The 23,242-nt window shown below is 41.8% G+C and overlaps 1 protein-coding gene across 2 annotated transcripts in view; it reads left to right on the top strand.

Moving 5' to 3' along the window:
- Nucleotides 1-23,242, top strand: part of MKLN1 (muskelin 1) — a 411,699-nt gene that overhangs the window by 20,002 nt on the left and 368,455 nt on the right. For both annotated transcript variants that reach the window (XM_064373441.1, XM_064373440.1), the window contains exon 2: nucleotides 14,830-14,951. In XM_064373441.1, the coding sequence (XP_064229511.1) occupies nucleotides 14,935-14,951 (17 nt within the window). In that variant the 5' untranslated portion in view covers nucleotides 14,830-14,934. The remainder of the gene's footprint in view (nucleotides 1-14,829; nucleotides 14,952-23,242) is intronic.

The raw sequence follows: 23,242 nt of genomic DNA, 5'->3' as shown, positions 1-23,242 counted from the left end.
GGAAGGCTGAGGAGCGAGGATCACTTGAGTCCAGGAGTTCAAGGCTACACATCCAGCCTGGGTGATAAAGCAAGACTGTCTCAAATTAAAAAGTGCAGATTAATAGGACATTGTTTACCTAGAGGTTTCTAAGAGGTAATAATAACCCCACTTACCAAGTACTTATGGGCAATGTTCTATGCAAAAATGCTTTTCATTCATTATCTCAGTTAATCTTCCCTAGCAGCTAGAGAAATAGGTACTGTTATCCACATTTTATACATAGCAAATCAAGGCTCAGGGTGGTTTATGAACTCGCTTGTAATCACCAGATAGCTAATAATTAGAAGAGCTCAGATTTGGTCACAGAAAGTCTGGTTTCAGAACCCATATGCTTAACTATTCTACTAAAGTATCTTCTTTTGGTTTTTGGCTCCTGTTATGCTCAATTTTTTTTTATTAAAAGAAAGATTTATTAATCTTTAACAATGACTCAAAAGGCATACTTCTGCTAAGAATTCAAAGTTGAGAGAATTAAAGAAAAGGAAGGCAAGAAAACCAACATTTATGGAGAACTTGCATCAGGTATTATACTACCCTGGTTTCAGACTCAGGACCACTTTGCAGAGTAGGTGGGATTAGCCCTATTTTCACTGATAAGCAGGTTGAGACTCAGAGAGATCACATGACATGTTCAAGGTCACTGGGCTACATAACAAAACCAGAATTCGAACCCAGATCTGTCTGACTCCTAAACCTTTCCACTTTTTACTACTGGCTCATGATGTAAAAATATATACTAGTGGGAAAAAGTGTAAAAACTTGCAATTGGCTTTTAAAAGTCAATTTGGGAGACCTAGTTTATCAACATTTCAAGGGCAAAAGATCTCAAGATTTGAGTTGATCAGGAAGCACCATGAGTCAGCAGAGTGACTGTCAGAATACTCAGACAATCTCAGGTGACATTCACAGAATTATTGTGTCTTGGAAAAGGGAGATAACGTGCCTACAGGTTTCTAACTGCTTATGCCAGATGGAGAGAATTGCGATTAATTCTCAGCGCCACATTTTAAAAGGGACTTTGACAGACGAGGCTATGGTTATTCAGAGGAGAGCAGCCAGCTGGTAACAAAAGACACATATATATACATTCATGTATCCATATGTAACAGCTGGATTATTTTACAGAGATGAAATGCTTGGGAAAGCCCCAGAGGTGGCTGAAAACCATTCTCAGTTAGCTGGAGGGCTGCTGTATGGAAAAAAGTCTTCTTAGACTGTGTGTAGCTCCAGAGGACAGAGCTATGGTTGGAAGGAGGCAGCTTTGGACCAATAAATGAAAAAGCAGAGCATGACTGTGCCTTGCATATGTTTTTAGGCCCTGAAGTACCCAGCCCGATGCTTTAGACATTGCAGGCACTCAACAAATATATGTTGAATGGAATCAGATATGTTGCTATACAAAATCCCAAGCAATTGTCTTGTGGGGTAATAGGCTCACTGGAGATTTTGAGCAGAAGCTAGATGGCCACTTGTACTCAGGACTCCCATTCCATAAAATAATTCCTACTCCTTGCCCAATTCCACCTTCTTTCCAGCCTTACGTGCTTCCCTCCTGGCCACTTTCAACGAGGCATCTTCACTCAAGCTACTCCAGGCTGACTTCTTTTATATTTTAATTGTTTTTTATAAATGGGATCTCACTGTTGACCAGGCTGGTCTCAAACTCCTGGGCTCAAGTGATCCCCCATCTCAGCCTTCCAAATGGCTGGGATTATAGGCATGAGCCACTGTATTCAGCCCAGGCTGACTTCTTTTTTTTTTTTTTTTGAGACAAAGTTTTGCTCTTGTTGCCCAGGCTGGAGTGCAATGGCGTGATCTCAGCTCACTACAATCTCTGCCTCCCAGGTTCGAGTGATTCTCCTGCCTCAGCTTCCCGAGTAGCTGGGATAATAGGCACCTGCCACCAATCCTGGCTAATTTTTGTGTTTTTAGTAGAGACAGGGTTTCACCATGTTGGCCAGGCTGGTCTTAAAGTCCTGACCTCAGGTGATCCACCCACCTCAGCCTCCCTAAGTGCTGGGATTACAGGCGTGAACCACCGTGCGCGGCTGGCTGACTTCTAATTCTCTAGAAACGGTGCTCATCAGGTCTTCTAATTACTAAGCCTTATCTTATCCCTGGTCCGACCCCAGAGAGAGCTGTTGATCATTTTCTCTGGGAAGGTCTCATGTCTCTTTCCTTGCAGACATCCCTCTGTCCCACTCTCATGCCCCATCTTTGCTTTTTTCCAGTCTATTCCCAGGGTGCTTCTCCACTGACAGCTGTCTCGGACTTTTTTTCCGTGATCTGTGCTTGGTCCTTCTCACTGTTTGTCTCCTCCAAGATATCCTATTCATTATGAGGACTGAGCTACTGCTCGGCCTAGACTCCTGAACCTATGCATTCAGCCCAGACCTCTCTCCTGATCTGCAGACCTGTCATTCATTTGCACTGGATATCCCACAGTCACTGTGAGCTTCATACCCTACGCAGCATCCCCTCTGCACTTGCTCTCCTTCCCGCCTTTAGCTTACTAGTCAATGTCATTGCACTTCAACCTCAGCCCAGCTCTCCTGCTCCCAGCTCCCAAATCTCTATCTAATCAATAACTGTGTCCTCAGTGCTACTTATATATATATATTTTATTGCATTTTAGGTTCTGGGATACATGTAAAGAACATGTAGGATTGTTACATAGGTACATACATGGCAATGGGGTTTGCTCCCTCCTGTGTCACCTATATCTGGCATTTCTCCCCATGTTATCCCTCCCCAACTCCCTACCCCTCACAGCCCCTCCCCTAGTCCCCCCGCGACAGACCTCAGTGTGTGTGATGCTCCCCTCCCAGTGTCCACGTGTTCTCATTGTTCAACACCTGCCTATGAGTGAGAACATGTGATGTTTGATTTTCTGTTCTTGTGTCAGTTTGCTGAGAATGATGGTTTCCAGATTCATCTGTGTCCCTACAAAGGACACAAACTCATCATTTTTGATGGCTGCATAGTATTCCATGGTGTATATGTGCCACATTTTCCATTTTCCCTGTCCAGTCTATCATCATTGGGCATTTGGGTTGGTTCCAAGTCTTTGCTATTGTAAACAGTGCTGCAATGAACATTCGTGTGCATATGTCCCTATAATAGAACGATTTATAATCCTTTGCATATATACCCAGTAATGGGATTGCTAGGTCAAATGGAATTTCTATTTCTAGGTCCTTGAGGAATCGCCACACTGTCTTCCACAATGGCTGAACTAATTTACACTCCCATCAACAGTGTAAAAGTGTTCCTATTTCTCCATATCTTCTCCAGCATCTGTTGTCTCCAGATTTTTTAATGATCGCCATTCTAACTGGCGTGAGATGGTATCTCAATGTAGTTTTGATTTGCATTTCTCTAATGACCAGTGATGATGAGCATTTTTTCATATGTTTGTTGGCCTCATATATGTCTTCTTTTGAAAACTGTTCATATCCTTTGCCCACTTTTGAATGGGTTTGTTTGTTTTTTCTTATAAATCTGTTTTAGTTCTTTGTAGATTCTGGATATAAGTCCTTTGTCAGATGGGTAGATTGCAAAAATTTTTTCCCGTTCTGTTGGTTGCCAGTTCACTCTAATGATTGTTTCTTTTGCTGTGCAGAAGCTCTGGAGTTTAATTAGGTCCCATTTGTGTATTTTAGCTTTTGTTGTCAATGCTTTTGGTGTTTTAGTCATGAAGTCCTTGCATATGCCTATGTCCTGAATGGTTTTGCCTAGGTTTTCTTCTAAGGTTTCTATGGTGTTAGGTCTTATGTTTAAGTCTTTAATCCATCTGGAGTTAATTTTAGTGTAAGGTGTCAGGAAGAGGTCCAGTTTCTCCTTTCTGCACATGGCTAGCCAATTTTCCCAACACCATTTATTAAACAGGGAATCCTTTCCCCATTGCTTGTTTTCGTCAGGTCTGTCAAAGATCAGATGGTTGTAAATGTGTGGAGTTGCCTCCGAGGCCTCTGTTCTGTTCCATTGGTCTATATCTCTGTTTTGATACCAGTACCATGCTGTTTTGATTACTGTAGCCTTGTGGTATAGTTTGAAGTCTGGTAGTGTGATGCCTCCAGCTTTGTTCTTTTTGTTTAGAGTTAACTTGGCTATACAGGCTCTCTTTTCGTTCCATATGAAGTTTAAAGTGGTTTTTTCCAGTTCTGTGAAGAAGGTCATTGGTAGCTTGATGGGGATAGCATTGAATCTATTAATTACTTTGGGAAGTATGGCCATTTTCACGATATTGATTCTTCCTAACCATGAGCATGGAATGTTTTTCCATCTGTTTGTGTCCTCTCTTATTTCGCTGAGCAGTGGTTTGTAGCTCTCCTTGAAGAGGTCCTTTACATCCTTTGTTAGTTGTATTCATCGATATTTTATTCTCTTTGTAGCAATTGTGAATGGCAGTTCATTCTTGATTTGGCTCTCTTTAACTCTGTTATTGGTGTATAGGAATGCTTGTGATTTTTGCACATTGATTACACCCTATTGTCAAAATTGAAAGAGCTAGAGGAGCAAGATCAAAAAAAACTCAAAAGCTAGCAAAAGACAAGAAATAACTAAGATCAAAGCAGAACTGAAGGAGATAGAGACACAAAAAACTCTTCAAAAAATCAATAAATCCAGGAGCTGGTTTTTTGAAAAGATCAACAAAATAGACTGCTAGCCAGATTAATAAAAAAGAAAAGAAAGAATAATCAAGTAGATTCAATAAAAAACAATAAAGAGGATATCAACACAGATTCCACAGAAATACAAACCACCATCAGAGATTACTACAAACAGCTCTATGCACATAAACCAGTAAACTTGGAAGAAATGGATAAATTACTGGACACTTACACCCTCCCAAGCCTAAACCAGGAAGAAGTCGAAACCTGAATAGACCAATAACAAGGGCTGAAGTTGAGGCAGCAATTAATAGCTTACTAACCAAAAAAAGCCCAGGTCCAGATGGGTTCACAGCCGAATTCTACCAGACATACAAAGAGGAGCTGGTACCATTCCTTCTGAAACTATTCCAAACAATCCAAAAAGAGGGAATCCTCCCCAAATTATTTTATGAGACCAACATCATCCTGATACTGAAACCCAGAAGAGACTCAACAAGAAAAGAAAACTTCAGGCCAATATCCATGATGAATATAGATGCAAAAATCTTCAATAAAATACTGGCAAACCGATTACAACAGCACATCAAAAAACTTATCCATCACGATCAAGTAGGCTTCATCCCTGGGATGCAAGGCTGGTTCAACATACACAAGTCTATAAATGTAATTCACCTCATAAACAGAACCAAAGACAAAAACCAGATGATTATCTAAATAGATGCAGAGAAGGCCTCTGACACAATTCAACAGCCCTTTATGCTAAAAACTCTCAATAAACGAAGTATTGACGGAACGTATCTCAAAATAATAAAAGCTATTTATGACAAACCCACAGCCAATATCATATTGAATGGGCAAAAACTGGAAGCATTCCCCTTGAAATCTGGCACTAGACAAAGATGCCCTCTCTCACCACTCCTATTCAATACAGTATTGGAAGTTCTAGCCAGAGCAATCAGGCAAGAAAAAGAAATAAAGGGTATTCAACTAGGAAAGGAGGAAGTCAAATTGTCTCTATTTGCAGACGACATGATTGTATATTTAGAAGACCCTATTGTCTCAGCCCAAAATCTCCTGAAGCTGATCAGCAACCTCAGTGCTTCTTCTAAATCCCACTTGGACTTGCGACTACCCTTCAGCCCACTGCTGCTATGGTGACTCAGACCTTAATCCCTTCTTTAGACTATTACAAAAGTCTTCTAATTGGCTTTCCTGGCTCAGGCTTCATCCTGCCACTAAAGTTTTTATTTTAATTTTTAAAAATATGAATGAGCACATCTTTCCACTCTTTAAGAAATGCTGATAGTTACTTACTGTCTTCAGTATCAAGTCCAGATTCCTTAGCTGTAATGAAGGTTCTTTGCAATATAGCCACAACATACCTTAGCATTGATTTCCAGCCCACATCAGACTTCTTTCTTTTCTTGGGACACAGTTTTCCCTCTCTACACCTTTGTGCCTTTTTTCATCCTATTTTTCTTACAAAAAAGCCACTCTTCTCTCCTTGCCAACTTATCTCCTCCTTTAGTGCTTCTAGGAAAAGAATACACTTCCTTTTTTTTTTGAGATGGCATCTTGCTCTGTTGCCCAGGCTGGAGTACAGTGGAGTGGTCTCAGCTCATTGCAACCTCTGTCTCCCAGGTTCAAGAAATTCTTCCCCCTCAGCCCTCCTAGTAGCTGAGATTACAGGTTCCTGCCACCATGCCTGGCTAATTTTTGTACTTTTAGTAAAGACAGGGTTTTCCCATATTGGCCAGGCTGGTCTCGAACTCCTGACCTCAGGTGATCTGCCCTCCTTGTCCTCCTGCAGTGCTGGATTACAGGCATGAGCCACTGCACCTAGCCCCTCTTCCACTTCCAAGTCAGGAGTTTAGGGATGCATCAGGGTGAGAGATATGGTATTTAAGGCAGTGGACTGGACTGACAATTGCAGAGGGACAAGCCCAATGGGACTGCCAATATTCAGACATCGGGAAGGACCCAGCCAAAGAGACTGGGAGGGAACAATGAGGTAGGAGGAAACCTAGTGAGGTGTGATGGAAGCCGAGAGTAGAATGTGTTTTATTAGAAGGGGGTGAACATTGTGCCAAGAGGCTGCTGAGAGGAGGAATAAGATGAAGACTGTGAATTGACCATTGGATTTGATGTCATAGAGGTCATCACAAGCTTCATCAGTGTGTTTTCAGTGGAGTAATAGGGGCAAAAGGCTGATTGGATTGGCTTCAAGAGATCGGCAGAAATGAGGAAGTAGATGCTTGTTGAATGGGTTAAAGGTTGGATAAATGAAGAAATAATGTCTTCGAGAGAATTCCATGATTGATCATGAACCAAAATAGATAAACGAGTTATTCTGAGTCTGAAAAACTCCCGAGTAGAAACAATGCTGTGATTTCAGGGCGCAAAGCTTTGCGTGAGTGACAAGGGAAGTCAGCTGGGACTACTCACGCAGTAGGGTGGGTCTAGGGAGGGTTGTTTATGAGTTCTGTTGTGCTTGCAATTTTATCTCCTCTTGGCCCCACTTCATAAAGGCCTTCATGCAAGACTTCTCAGAGGGGGCCTCAGGGAAGAGCTGTTCCTCCAGGGACTTGGGTGTAGGATTTTGAGAGATTATTTTCAAATACCTCTTGCAGGTCTGTGGGGTTCCTGATAATAAGCCTATCAGGCTGACTCCTGCCCTTTTTTGAGGGGTGAGTAGCACCAAGCCTGACTGGTCAGGAAGAGGTGAATAGGAAAAACCTGATCCATCCAACAGACTGTATTTGATGCTGTACTTCAAAGCGTTTCTCTATAAAAATGCTATATTGAAATAATAATGGAGATGGACCATGTGGTCGCCTGGATTTGACAAGCAGGCTGCTCATACCTGCTCCCCACTGGAGTACAACAGTGATGAAGTATGAAGAATACAAACCTGGCTAGACCAGACCCAAACTTTGATTTTGTGCTGTTCCCTGTGTCATTTTCCTCAAATGGTCAAAGCTTCAAAAGGCACTTAGAATGTGTTTTTACTTACATGACTGAGGACAATACATGTCCCTTCATAGAAGCATTTTTGGGGATGTCCAGGGCCCAGATTTTGAAACAGAACCAGCCATAAAGTAACTGAACAACTCCCATCGTACCACATGCCCTGCAGTTCTCCAAATGCATCATCTGCTCTTATTTGTCCACGTTTTTGCCCACGCGGTTCCCTGGAACACCCAAATTCTCTTCTTCCTGCTGGCATGCTTAGCTCTGGGAGGACCTTCTACAGGAGCCCTTCCTCACCCACTCACACAGAGACAGAGCCCCAAACCACACTTGTGTATAGTTCAAATGCCACACCTACCACTGTGAACTACAATGATTTTCTCTTCTGGTGTTCCCATTGGACTGTGAGTGTCTTGAATCCTGTGACTTTAATTCTGGGTTCCTGCGTTGTTTTATTTTTTGCATGCCACCACACCCAGCTAATTTTTAAAAATATTTATAGAAATGGGGTCTCCCTGTGTTGCTCAGGCTGGTCTTGAACTCCCGGGCTTAAGTGATCTACCCACCTCAGCCTTCCAAAATGCAGAGATTACAAGTGTGAGCCACCACACTTGGCCCTTATTCCTATTTCCATCCTGTGCATCTAGAATAGTGCCTGTACATTTTGAGCACATAATCGTGTTCATTGAATAGTTGCATGAAGGCTGGAGAGTGTGGATGAATGAATGAATACATAAAAAGATCAGAAAAATGTTACCCCCCAAATTGAAGCTAATAAAAGAAAGACTGTCAATGACTTTACATATATGCAGAATTTGTGTATATAATGGTTCTTTCCACATCCACTCGAGACAAGATTATTGCAACGTAATGCATATTTATCCAGTGACTTGTGCTGTGTGTGGCACAAGATTATGAAACCATGCTGATGAACATCAGAGTTGGGTAGCAGGAATTGATTGGTTTAATTCTAGATTTGTGAGAAAGATGTGATCTGTGGAACACATGAACTTTTTTTTTGAGATGGAATCTTGCTCTGTTGCCCAGGCTGGTGTGCAGTGGCACAATCTTGGCTCATTGCAACCTCTGCCTCCTGGGTTCACGTAATTCTCCTGCCTCAGCCTCCCAAGTAGCTGGGATTACAGGCACCCGCCACCATGTCTGGCTAATTTTTTATTTTTAGTGGAGATGGGATTTCACCACGTTGGCCAGGCTGGTCTCGAACTTCTGACCTCAGGTGATCTGCCCGCCTCAGCCTCCCACAGTGCTGGGATTACAGGTGTGAGCCACTGTGCCTGGCTGGAACACATGAACATTTTGGTCCTTGTTATTTCTTTTAAGCAAAATATTTTTCCTTTTAAAATTGGAGAACAAGGTACACCTTAATAAATATGTTTATTTGAAGCATCGTTTCATTAGTCATGGTTTTTAAATTTTTCATAAGAAACTTTAAAAATAAACCAGCCGTAACACATCTGAAGTGGAAGTCACACTGAACCAGTCATTTCATTTTCAGGTGACTTGGTCTCTTTCTTGCATAATTTGTAAAACGATAATAGCCCTTACTAGTATTTACATTGTAAAAGTGTTGTTACTGTAAATTAGATAGTCTAAAATGGGTTATGATGTCTTCTTTGAAAGACAAGCATTACACACAAATGAGGTATTATTATTTAGTTTTGCCTTTTCAAGCTCGTTAAATGAGAATTAGATGAAAACTCTGCTTTAAGCAATATTCAGCAGCTAAGTGACTATTGACTTGAGTGAAATGAAAAAAAAACTTCTCCAGCTGAAAACTCAGTTTGTGCAGCCTGGCCTGTCTGTGCACAGGCAAAAATAGTGTATGTATAGGTGATATTTACCCATGTTCTTTATCTCCTCTCTGTCCTGTAATCACAAACTGAAGACAGTTAAGCCTTTCGGCTCAGTCATTGTATGTGTTTTGGAAAACCTAAGGAATCTGGAATGATTACAACTTAGAAATAATGTTTCCACGAATCAAGTCATGCAGCTAGCTTTCTTACTGGGTTAGGGCCCAAATGAACTGTACCAGGCCTTCACTTCCACTCCTGCTTCTTAGGATGGGGGCCCTGTTCCTGCAGTATTTCAGGTTAGTTTCCACTAAGGCCTGTGTGAACCTCATTAGCACTCCTGACCAGGCCCAGGGCTTTCCTATCTTGGAAGACAGGGAGAGGATGGCAGGAGAAGGGGTGTTGTGGAAATAAGATCTGGGGAATTGTGAATATCAGAAACTTCCTGCGAAGGCCTGAGAACGAAAACAGTACCCTGGGAGGATTCAGGGTGAGAGAGAGCTGCTGGTGATGGACCCATCTATAGAGCATCAATGTTTGTGGCCTCTGTGTGGTCTGATGTGGCATTGGTCACGTTGAGGTCACCACCTGAGACATTGATTGCTACCTGTGGGGGTCTGTCCTGCAAACCCTGACTCCACGACAGATGAATAAATACACTCGAATACACAGAGTACAGTGAACGAGTGGGCGAGGGAGGTTGTCAGCCGCTCTCAGAGGGCAATTGCAGCTACCTGACCCCTTACTAGCTGTTCTTCCTCGCATTTATTCAGTATAGATTTAATGACAGGGGTTCTAAGTCAGCACACTTGTACATAATTAACATCGTTAAAAGAGTGATTTTATGTCACGCCTAGTAATCCCAGCACTTTGGGAGGCCGAGGCGGGTGGATCACGAGGTCAACAGATCAAGACCATCCTGGTCAACATGGTGACACCCCGTCTCTACTAAAAATACAAAAATTAGCTGGGCGTGGTTGTGCACACCTGTAGTCCCAGCTACTCGGGAGGCTGAGGCAGGAGAATCGCTTGAACCCTGGAGGCAGAGGTTGCAATGAGCTGAGATCACACCATTGCACTCCAGCTTGGACAACAAGAGCAAAAACTCTGTCTCAAAAATAAAAAGTGTGGTTTTATGAATGATGAAAGGTTTTGGTTCTGGTGGCCCAGAACAAACACCATTAACAGGTAATCCCCCTTCTACCTCCCTCTGAGAGGACCATCAGGGCACAGAGTTTACATAAGTAAACAAATAGAGACAAAGGAATGTGGGGTAAACAGACTTAACCGAGGAAGTTTCTATTATTCCTAATCTTCACCCTATGACCTAATGCTCTAAGGTAAGAACTGGCTGCCTTCAGCCTGTTCCATTATCACAAGTTTATGAAAACCTTTAGCCTTCCAAAATGTTTGAAACGATAATCTTATAACTTTCCTTAATATTTTGCCAGCTATGCTGAGTGAATCTCAACAGTCTGACAGCTCTAACCCATTTCTGGTCCCTGCTCCTGGACTCCCCCGTCCCTCCCCTCTCATCCAAACCCCTTTAGGTGTCCATCCATTAGGCTTTGACTCACCTTCGCTTCCTAGGGGCGACCTTCAGCTTCGCTTGCAGTTATGGTCATCTGCTCTCCACCTGACCCATTTATTTTGGCTTCTGGATTTTCTCCTAGAGAGACCCCCTGCTTGGATAGCTGCCTGGCCAGCTGCAGAGCCAGCTGTTTATTCCAGACTTCAAGGTGACTACACTCCTCTCTTCTCCCTCTGACTGGTCCCAATACATGGGCCATGACGAGAGGTGAGAGATAGTGACAGTGTGACAACTGTGTCAGAACAGATTCGTCCCTTTGTAGGTGATGTCGTTGGTGGACTGCTCAGAGTTCGGGTACACAGTCATGCCTCTCAGTGGGCCATGGACCGGGAAGTCTGTGTGGACCTCAGAGGCCTAGGGACACGGGCAGCGCAGAAGAAAGGTTAGGAGGAAAACACAAGAGGCTGATCTGGTTTGCTCTGCAGTTTCGACCAAGACCACAACTAGTTTTTAGGGTACTGCTCAACACACAGGCCATGTCCTCCAAGAGCGCTTGCATGAGGTCAGCTGAGCTGACGCACAGGTGGTGAGGCACCTAGAGATCCTCTGAGGTGAGTCTAATGGTGGACCACTTTCCTTACCCTTGGAAAGAACATTTAGGGACTATGTCTTTACCCCCACCTTTTTTTTTTTTGAGACAGAGTCTCGCTCTGTCACCACACTGAAGTGCAGTGATGCAATCTCCGCTCACTGCAACCTCTGCCTCCCAAGTTCAAGTAATTTTCTTGCCTTAGCCTCCCAAGTAGCTAGGATTACAGGCTTGCGCCACCACACCAGCTAATTTTTTTTGTATTTTTAGTAGAGACGGGGTTTCACGATATTGGCCAGGATGGTCTGAATCTCTTAACCTCATGATTTTCCTGCCTCGGCCTCTGAAAGTGCTGGGATTACAGGCATGAGCCACTGTGCCCGGCCACGTCTTCCACTTTTAAGGCAAACTTTTTGAAACAGATGTCTGCATCCATGGGTTCCATTTACTCCTCAACTCACTGTGACCTGACTGCTGCCTGCACGGACCCTACTCCCTGCCAAACCAGTCAAGTATCTCCACGGTACTCACCTGTGGGTGCTTCTTAATCTTTTTCTTGCTTGATCTCTTGATAGCATGTGCCTTTGTGGATCACAGCCTACTTCTTGAAATGTGCTTTTCCCTTGTTCTCCGGATACCTCACCATTCTTTTTCCCAACCTCTCTGGCTACACCTTTTCACTCTTTTTTTCAGGGGTCCTTTCTCTGCTCATCTCATATAGCTTGGATATTTGTGTCCTCCAAAACTTATGTGGAAATTTCATCCCCAGCACGGGAGGTGGGTCCTGGTGGGAGGTGTTTGGATCATGGGGGTGGATCCCTCATGAATGGCTTGGTGCCTTTCTTGCTGTAATGAGTGAGTTCTCGCTCTATTAGTTGACATGAACACTGATGTTTAAAAGAGTGGCACTTCCTCTTTTCACTCTTGCTCTCTCTCTCTCTGGCCATGTGACATGCCTGGTCCTTTCACCTTCTACCATGAGCAAAAGCTTCCTGAGACCTCGCCAGAAGCAGATGTGAGTGCTGTGTTTCTTGTACAGCCTGCAGAACTGTGAGCCAAATAAACCTCTTTTCTTTAGAAATTACCCAGTCAGGCATTCCTTTTAAGCAACACAAAATGAACTAACATACCATCCTTTATTTAAGCTTTGGTGTTATTCTGGCTTCTCTCTTTCTCTATGCTCCGACACACTCTCCCAGGGCATGTCATTCATCGCTGTGAAGTCTCTTGTTGTCTGTCGTATAGGGATGACTCCTAAATGTGTGTCCTTAGATTTCTAGATCAAACTGCTTCCTGTTGCTCTGAATGTTCCCCAGTCATGACAAAACAAACACATCCAAGGCTGAACTCAGCACCTTCTCCCCCAAATCTCAATTTCGAATTCATATTTTTGCTGTCTTATTGAATGATATCACTATCCACCCAGTTGTCCACATCAAGAACCTGATCTCCACTCGATTTTCTTCGAAACTCCAACATGTAATCCATCACAACTTTCAGTAGTTTCTACCTCCTCGAGAGTGTGACTTGTACCTTTCTCCATAATTTAGTGCTGCTTAGCCTCATCTCTGACCACTTTGGCTAAGACCCTAGAAACTACTTTGAGTACTCAGATACTCAGCATGCGTAATCATGCATTGTTCTTTCCAGAATGTGCGTATGTTGTACCCTCCCCCTGAAAAAGACTTCCCTGCCTCTTTATTGGATTAACTCCTCCATACCTGTAAGTCTCTGTGTACAAGTTACTAACTTCAAATTTTCCCTAAATCTGGGTTAGGTGACCTCCCTAGGGCTCTCAGTACTTATGTCTTCATAACACGCTTCTTCATCACAGCTGACTTCCTGTGTCTACTGTGTCCACATCTCCTGTGGGGTCCCTGTAAGTGCTTACCAGGACCTTATTTTTTCTGTTCACCTTTGTATTCTTAACACCAACAAAGTATTGGGTACAAAAACAGATTCTTAAGGAATGAATGAATATGAATGTCAAAAGTATCACTGTGAAAATATAAAATAAATTTCTGGCTGGGTGCGGTTCCTCACATCTGTAATCCCACCACTTTGGGAGGCTGGAGCAGCAGGGTTGCTGCAGCCCAGGAGTTTGAGACCAGCCTGGGCAACATGGTAAGACTCTCTATACAAAAACAAACAAGCAAAAAAGGCAGGGTGCGATGACTCAAGCCTGTAATCCTAGCATTTTGGGAGGCTGAGATGGGCAGATCACCTGAGATCAGGAGTTTGAGACCAGCCTGGCCAAAATGGCTAAACTAAAAATAAGAAAAAAATTAGCCAGATGTGGTGGTGTGCTCCTGTAATCCCAGCTACACAAGAGGCTGAGGCAGGAGTATCGCTTGATCCTGGGAGGTGGAATTTGCAGTGAACCAAGATCGTGCCACTGCATTCCAGCCTAGGTAACAGAGTGAGACTCTGTCTCAAAAAAAAAAAAATTAAAATAATAATGATAATAATAAATTAGCCAGGTGAGGTGATGTGCACCTATAGTACTAACTAATCAGGAGGCTGAGATGGGAGGATCACTTGAGCCCAGGAGGTTGAGGCTGCAGTGAGCACCATTGCACTCCAGCCTAGGCAACAGAGTGAGACCCTGTCTCAATAATAATAATAAATAAAATTTCCAATCAGAGACAGCAATTAGTATTTTACTTAACAAAGATTGGTCCAGTCCCTCAAACATTAAAGGGATTTATTGAAAGATTTAAAATATTGCTGGGCATGGTGGTGCACACCTGTAGTCCTAGCTACTTGGGAAGCTGAAGCAGGAGGATTGCTTGAGCCTGGGAGACTGAGGCCAGCCTGGGCAACATAGTGAGACCCCATCTTTAAAAAAAAAAAAGATTTTAAAAGAACTCATCAACATTAGAATTGTAAGCAGAGGGGGCTGGGCACAGTGGCCCATGCCTGTAATCCCAGAACTTTGGGAGGTCAAGGTGGGTGGATCACTTGAGGTCAGGAGTTCAAGACCAGCCTGGCTAACATGGTGAAATGCCATCTCTACTGAAAAAAAAAAAAATACAAAAAATGATCCAGGTGTGGTGGTGCAGGCCTGTAATCCCAGCTACTCAGGAGGCTGAGGCACGAGAATCCATTGAACCTAGGAGGCAGAGGTTGCAGTGAGGCGAGATCACGCCACTGCACTCCAGCCTGGGCCACGGAGTGAGACTCCATCTCAAAATAAAGAAAAAAAAATTATAAGCAGAGAGTAACTAATAGAGGCAGACTTCATATCTGTCCTGTGGGCTTCTTTTCCAGAGTTCCATATCCAGACTTTCAAACCGTGTTCTGGGGTCATCCAAACGTTCCATCCTCCTGACTCCATAAACTACTGGATTCATAACCCGCTCCATACTTGAAAACATGGGGATTGGAATTCGGTAAGTGTTGACGTTTTAGTTTTTTCTCTCTTTAGTTGTCAACAATGTACGGTACCAGTAGAGTAATGTTTTTTCAATTCTCTCTGGAGTCTTCATCAGAAGATGTGACTGGACTCCTGACTAGTCTAGTTGTTTTCACAATGTTTGAATATCCTACGTGTAAAAGAATGTTGTGAAGTCTTCTGAAGAGGACCATCCTTTTACATTTTCTCCTCTGTTTCATAAGTATTTAAATTCTTCGGCCTGGCGCGGTGGCTCATGCCTGTAATCCCAGCACTTTGGAAGGCTGAGGCGGGCGAATCATGAGGTCAGCAGTTTGAGACCAGCCTGGCCAACAAGGTGAAATCCTGTCTCTACTACAAATACAAAAAATTAGCTGGGCGTGTGGCGGGCACCTGTAATCCCAGCTACTCGAGAGGCTGAGGCAGGAAAATCGTCTGAACCCAGGAGGCGGAGGTTGCAGTGAGCCGAGATCACGCCACTCACTGCACTCCAGCCCAGGCGACAGTGTAAGACTTCATCTCAAAAAAAAAAAAAAAAAATCTTCATCATTGTTCTATTGATTTTTTTCTAAAGTGACTTTGCATAGAGAAAAGTGAATTTTCAGCTGGGCACAGTAGCTCATGACTGTAATCCCAGTGTTTACAGGTAGCATGTGCCTGTAGTCCCAGCTACTTGGGAGGATAAGGCAGGAGGATCACTTGAGCTCAGGAGTTTGAGGCTGCAGTGAGCCATGATCACAACACTGCATTCTAGTAGAGGCAACAGAGCAAGACCTTATCTCAAAAAAAATAAAAAAGAAAAAGAAAAGTGGATTTTGAGAATCAGAAAGACTTGCTGCCCACTCTGGGCCAGTTGAATAATGCAAGACATGAGTAGTTCAACCATACTCCAAAAACAACCGCTTTAGCCATACTGCCTATCGACAACCCCACTCCATCCCCACTGTCAAATTTTTCTAGCCTCATAACTGCTTTTGTTTTCCAAAACACTTAATTGTTTATTGTCTACCCCCCCTTCTAGAATGTGAGCATCATGAGGGCAGGCAATTATTTTGTTCAGCACTAGACGCTCAGCACTTGGAGTAGTAACTCGGTAAATATTTTTTGATTGAATGAATGATGTCTTTTGCAAGTTTTTCTTTTTAATTTTTATACTTTTTAAAATAGAGATGAAGTTTTGCTACATTACCCAGGCTGGTCTTGAACTCCTGGCCTCAAGCAATCTTCCTTCCTCAGCCTCCCAAAGTGCTGGGGTTACAAGCATGAGCCACCACACCCAGCCCTTGTTTTCTTTTTTTCTTTAAAGAGGCTGATGCACATTTGGGTCTCTAGGGATCTAATGAAAGTCTGGTTTTTCCCTGAACACTTTTATCGATGACTAAGACAATAACATTGATGGCATGCTGAACAAATTTACAAATGACACACACTAAAAAGAATAACAAATAAGTTGGAGGATACAATCGGATTCTCTCCCCGCCCCCAATCCTGACAAAATGTAATAATGAATCATATCTAACAATATAGCATTTAATGGATACCAATATAAAGTACTCAAGGATCCCCAAATTGAATTGTAAAAGTACTGAGTGGGGGCGAGATGATGTACTGAGCTACACATGGCAGGAAGATTTACAGTCTCCTGTTGATTATAAGAAGGTGATGAGTCAACACAGTGGGATGTAGCTTTTAAAAAAAATCAATCTTTTGTTGTACTAATAGAAATGCAGTGCTCAAGAGGGGAACTAGTTCTCTAGTACTCCCTGGTGATCAGACCACATTTGTTCTGTTTTATAAATTCTGAGCTTCAGACATTCAGAGACATTGATAAACAAAGGATTATATGAAAAAAGTAAAAAGTATAATAAGAAATCTGGTGCACAGAGCTATTCAGAAATAACAAAAAGATCCAAGGTTGTATGTAGGTGTGTAAGGGAGATGGTGATAACTAGCATATGTAGCTACCTTTCAAAGTTTGTGGGGCTATCCAGCAGAGGAGAGATCTGATTTATTCTAGGTAATCCCAAATGGCAGTAAGTAAGTATATTTCAACCTGTTAACATTGGTCAACTGTTAGATTTGCCTAGGAATCAAATAGACAGCCACTGGAGGTAGTACATTCCCTGACCCTGGTGCCTGGAAGTGAGGCAGTCATGCCTTATTCACTCGGTGCACTTGTGATAGAAGTTCAAACCCTGGAGTGAGGATGTGAGGACAATAGATTGTTTATAATAGCAAAAACATAGTGACTGCTTACTGTTTGGCAAGCACCATAGTAAGTGATTAACGTGGTTGTCATTTCTACTACATCCCACTAGCTCATTTTACAGATGAGCAAAGTGAGGCTTAGTGGGATTGAGCAGTTTGCTCAAGGTCTTACACCTTGGCACAAAGCAGATCTAGGATTTGAACCCAGGCAGTCAGATCCCAAACCTTAATTATTATTCTGTAAGGTTCTAAGTGGCGCGTGGTGGTGTGCGCCTGTAGTCCCAGCTAATGGGGAGGCTGAGGCAGGAGAATCACTAGAACCCAGGAGTTCAAGACTGCAGTGAGCTATGATCATGCCACTGCACTCCAGCTTGGGCATCAGAGCAAGACCCTGTCTCTAAAATAAGTAAATAAAAATAAAAGTAAAGTATAAGGACTTTTACTTCAAAAAAGCCATTCTTTCCCACCTTGAGATTCTATCACTCTAATGAAATAATTAAACAGAGGAGTATATTATCTCAAAGAGTGGATGATTCTATAGTACATAGGTTCCCTTTATATCTAATATGCAGGAACTATTATAAGTCTGGCCATTTACCACTTGGGTATACTATACGGAGCCCAGCATAGGACCTGGCACACAGAAGGTGCTCACTAATTATTTGTTAAGTGAAAAGAATGAACAAATGTAACAAATACAACATTGGCAGCATCTGAAATGACAGAATCTCAATATATTGTGCCTGAAGAAAAGCACATTTCTGGGTGGTCTACCGAGGACCCTTGGCAAAAGTGATAATCATTCCCGACAAAGGCCTTGAGAATTCTGTGCAATTGTTTCAGTGATATTCATTTAAACAAATATTTATTGAGCACTGGTCCTGTGCCAGGTATGTCCAATGTGTTAAGGATGCAGAGGTGAATTGGAGGACGTGCTGTCAGTGGGGGAGAAGAACAGGTGAGCAAATCCTTACAATACCTTGTGACAAGTGCTATAGCAGGTGCATGTATTTTTTTTAAGTATTATGGAAGCAAAGAGCAGAAAGGAACTAATTCTACTTGGTTGAAGGAGTCGTCTGATACCTGATTATGTTTTATTTATTTATTTACTTATTATTATTATTATTTTTGAGACGGGGCCTCTCTCTGTTGCACAGTCTGGAATGCAGTGGCATGATCTCAGCAACCTCTGCCTCCCAGGTTCAAGTGATTCTCCTGCCTCAGCCTCCCAAGTAGCTGGAATTACAGGTGCCTGCCACCACACCCAGCTAATTTTTTTGTATTTTTAGTAGAGACAGAGTTTCCCCATATCAGGCTGGTCTCGAACTCCTGACCTCAGGTGATCTACCTGCCTTGACCTCCCAAAGTGCTGGGATTACAGGCATGAGCCACCACCCCCAGCCATTGATTATGTTTTAAAAATAGCTTCATGTATATGTTACTTGAGTTTATTCAGTCTTCATAAAGATTATGTGAGATCATGACTTGTGCAGAAGACGAAATAGCATCTTAGAGAGCTTAAGTGAGATCCCCAAGGTCGTACAGCTAGTAACAATAATTGCCCATATTGATTGAGTGCTTAGAATATCTGCGACTCTGTTCTAAACCATTTTTAAGACATTTAATCCTCACAAAAACTCTGTAAGGTAGTTATTGATATCATTGCCATTTTACAAATAAGAAAACCGAGTTACAAGATTTAAGAAACTTGCCTACACAGGAGAATCGCTTGAACCCAGGAGGCAGAGGTTGCAGTGGACCGAGATCGCCCCACTGCACTGCAGCCTGGGCAACAGAGCGAGACTCCATCTCAAAAAGAAACTTGCCTACAGTCACGTAGCTAGAAAGTGGAAAACCAGGATTTGCACCTACACAGTCTGAGTTTAGCAGGCAGACATTGATCCACTGCACTAAATTGCCTCGTCTAGTCCCCCAAAGAGCTGGAACTCATATACTTGGACCCTGATTCCAAGTTCAGTTCTCTTTCAAGTGACCTTGCTCGTTAGCAGACACTGCATCCAAATGAGAAGAAATGGTCACACGGATACAAAGAGACTGTGTAGTTCTTGCATCTGTGGTTTGGTATGGTGGCATCATGGTATGGTGGGAGGGTGATGGTGAAGTCTGAAATGCACATGAACTTAACCATTGACAAGCATTATGGTACAAGCTTTAGATTTACTACATTTTAGGCATTCAGGGTGTTTTCAGGGCAGTCAGAATTTTTCTTTTGTTTTTGAAACAGAGTCTCGCTCTGTCGCCCAGGCTAGAGTGCAGTGGCATGATCATGGCTCACTGTAACCTGGAACTCTTGGGCTCAAGTGATCCTCCCACCTCAGCTTCTCAAAGAGCTGGGATTACAGGTATGAACCACCACACCTGCAGAATTTGGCCTGTTGTCCAGGTCGGCATACTGGGCTGTATGGACTAGACTTGTTACTCATAGGAACTAGCCACCAACGCTTACCTGCAGCCTTTTGGCTGGTTTAAAGTTTTCTAAAAAGAAGAAGACAACGCATAAAACATTAAGAATGAAACGCATTAAATTCAATACCTGTATATTAGCAAGAATGGAATGCAGAAATGGAGAAATAAAACACATAACTGTTTAAATTGTCCAGCTTTCTCTCCATAAGAAAAATTGGATTGAAAAACAGTTCAAGGCGGGACATGGTGACTCATGCCTGTACTCCCAGTATTTTGGGAGGCCAAGGTGGGAGGATCACTTGAGTTCATGGGTTTGAGAGCAGCTTGGGCAACATAGCAAGACCCCGTCTCTAAAAATGTTTAAATTAGCCAGGTGTGATAGTGCACAGCTGTAGTCCCAGCTACTTGGGAGGCTGAAGTGGGAGAATCACTTGAGCCCAGGAGGCCAAGGCTGCAATGAGCCATGATTGCACCACTACATTCCAGCTTGGGTGACAGAGTGAGACCCAGTCTCAAAAAAAAAAAAAAAAAAAAAAAAGATGAAGAAGAAGAAAAAAAGAAAACTAGTTAAATCTAATATTACTGTGCCTTAACAATTAAGTTGGTCTGGCTCTGTGGCAAATCTAAATGAAAAAAATTGTTTTTTAAAATGAATGAAGGAGATTCCTTTTTCTTTAATAATTACTACTTATGTTAATGTGGACATGACCTATAGGATCAAAGATATTGTGTCTTTCGAACAGCCATCTCTCAGGATTTTTGGAGACTTGGTCATTTTAAAATCAGCTGCAGGCTCGGATTTCTGTGGCAGGCGGTGAGGCAGAAAATGTCAACGTTCTTTGGTGTTCTTCTGTGCAGGTGGGGTTTTGGTATTGCTTGGTTTTTTGTGTTTTGTGTTGTCATTTATAGAGATTTAGTAGATTCAACTCATTACCTTGGCCTTTGTGTTTTTGGATTTCTATTTTCTTGGCTTCAGTGCCTTGGAAACATTTGTTTTGATGGTGGCAGGAGAGTTGCTTTAGTCATGTTTGATTTTTGTTGTTCCTATTTATTTCTAATATCCTTTAGTTCAAGTCCACTTACAAAGTGTCATGTAACCTGTCTTTATGCCTCCCCAAATGAAATGTTCCCAGTAGTAACTCTAGTGTAACCTTATAGGAATAGTTAATTTGATGCCCAGTGGATGCCCATCGAGATGGTTCTGTAGTATTAGAACAAGGGTATGTCTTGGAAATTACGTTTGAAATTTATAATTGGATTTAGCATTTAGCATGTGAAATTTCAAATATCTTAGATCAACAAGTAGCCATATTCGTATAAACATATTTTCCTTTTCATCGCTGAGTCGAGAAGTTGAAAAATTCTTTTCTCACATATTCCATTCTTCAACTAAACCTGAAGGTAAATTACTTTTAAAAACCACATTCCAAACAAACAGTTTTTCATAAAGCTATGAGAACATGAATAGAGTGGGCCCCGCTGGCATTTGGGATGTGCGTGTAATTAGAACTCTCAGTTTTTCAAACATGTAATTTACTACAGTTGAGGTTTTTAATTCTTAACTTGGAGTCTGTTGGGATGAAACAAGTGACCCTTGTTGGAAATATGTCAAGAATCAACTTTCTCAGGTTGACCTTTAGTTTGCTGGTCATCAAATGAAAACACTGTATCTTTCCAGGCTTAAAGATGTCGGAATCTTCCTAAGTTTTTTAAAAGATCAAGGCAGAAGGCTAGCACCATGTGCTGCTGTGAAAAACAGACTTCCCTCCCCATTCTCCTTTTAGTTGGTTTCTGCATGAGAGGGAAACTGCTCCACTTCGGCTGGCCCTATCTTTGCTCCAAGAGTTGCCTTGTATACCTGTTGCACATCCTTTGGGGTGTGGGGGAGGTGGAGTACCCTGTTTTTGCAACCAGATAGATGGCTGTCATCCTTTGAACTGATGTGTCATCCTTTCTAGTACAAGGCTCAGTACTAGGCACCAAGGACTGCTGCAGATGCTCTCAATCACTATCGTTCATAACCTAAAAGTGGCAACAAAATTTGGAATAACTCAATGACTGTGTGACCTTGAGCAAGCAACTTAATCTCTCTCTAAAATAAGGATCTCATGCCTGGGCAACATGGCAAAAAAATACAAAATTACAAAAAATATAAAAGTTAGCTAGGCGTGGTGGTATGCACCTGTAGTCCCAGCTACTCAGGAGGCTGAAGTGCAAGGATCACTTGAGCCCAGGAGGTCGAGACTGCAGTGAGTTATGATGGCACCACTACATTCCAACCTGGGTGACAGATGAAGACCCTGTCTCAAAACAAACAGACAAACAAACACAAAACAGCTATTTCACAAAGTCATTGTACTAAATACTTGGGATTCTATATGAAAATACTTAGCAAAAATCTTAGAACATAGTTGCAAGTGTAGATTGAATTTATGTGAAGTATATAATAATCCACGGAGACTCAAATGGACAGATGGACCTAAATCAAAATTGTCTGCCTCTAGCCATTTGTTAAATCAAAGTTTCATGTTCAAATTTAGCTAAATCTACCTATGATTTTGCTTTAAAGTCCACATTCAGAACAAAAAAAGTACTTCCATGATAATCTGTTCAGACAGATTTCATAACAGGAGCTGACAAGGGTTTATTTAGGAGAAAATGACATGTGAACCAGTAGAAGAAGGAAGATTAGGTAGATAAAATGTCTATTTCAAAATAAATGAAGAAGGGACAATTATCTGATACTAGAACATTCAGATGGTGATATTATTATAAAATAGACTTGTTTTTGTAAGTTGGGGATTTAAAAAATGTTTATTGACCTTAAAGCAATAACCTTTTAATAACTGAATGAGAAACCATGCAGTACCTTGCATTAACTAGTAATATACTAAAAATATCCGCTAACTATCTTTCTATTTAATTGCATCTGCTGTCATGGCCTTACATTTATTTCAGTGATACAAAAAGAGTGATTTGATTTGGTAACTGCCTGTCCTCTCGGCATATCAGAAAATGCGAAGGAGAAGCCTTCCCTCTGACTCACTTAGCTGTGAAAACAAGACTCTGCCAAGTTGTTGGAAACAAACACTATAGTAAAACTATAAGAAAATCCTGCTAAGAAACCTTTTCTCATCTGCAAATTACTTGACTGAAATCTGAGGTGCTGGATTTCAGCACAAAGGTGACTTTGGAGGAGAAAGTTTGTGCCAAACTTAGATCTGTTGTTTTTGTGTTATGTAAGAAGGAGAAAAAAATTAACTGTTTACTCCTAAGCTATAAATTTAAGATTATCTGTTACACCAAATAACAGAATTTCCAAATCTCTGCAGCTTTACTTTAGAGCTATATTTTCATGAACTATGATCTGTACCCAATCAAAACTAAATGTAATTGAATATTAAATAATTAGCCTTTCCCAATTATATTTAAATAATACTGGACAAAGTTATTTTATTCACTGTGTCAGAAGTGAATTATAGTTGAATTGCAAAAATGGCATTGTTAAACAATGAAAATATTTGTCTTTTTAAATAACTTTCCCCTAATTATAAAAAATACACGTGTAGTATAAAAAAATAGAATACAGAGTAAAAAGAAGAAAATAAAAATCGCCAAGTCACCCATAATCTGTCACCCAGAGATCACCATTAA

This window comes from Aotus nancymaae, unplaced genomic scaffold (assembly GCF_030222135.1).
Source record: "Aotus nancymaae isolate 86718 unplaced genomic scaffold, 86718_ANA_hifiasm-v0.15.2.pri h1tg000002l, whole genome shotgun sequence".
Lineage (NCBI taxonomy): Eukaryota > Metazoa > Chordata > Mammalia > Primates > Aotidae > Aotus > Aotus nancymaae.
The sequence above is the reverse complement of the archived record's forward strand: the minus strand, read 5'-3'. Positions and strand labels throughout refer to the sequence as shown.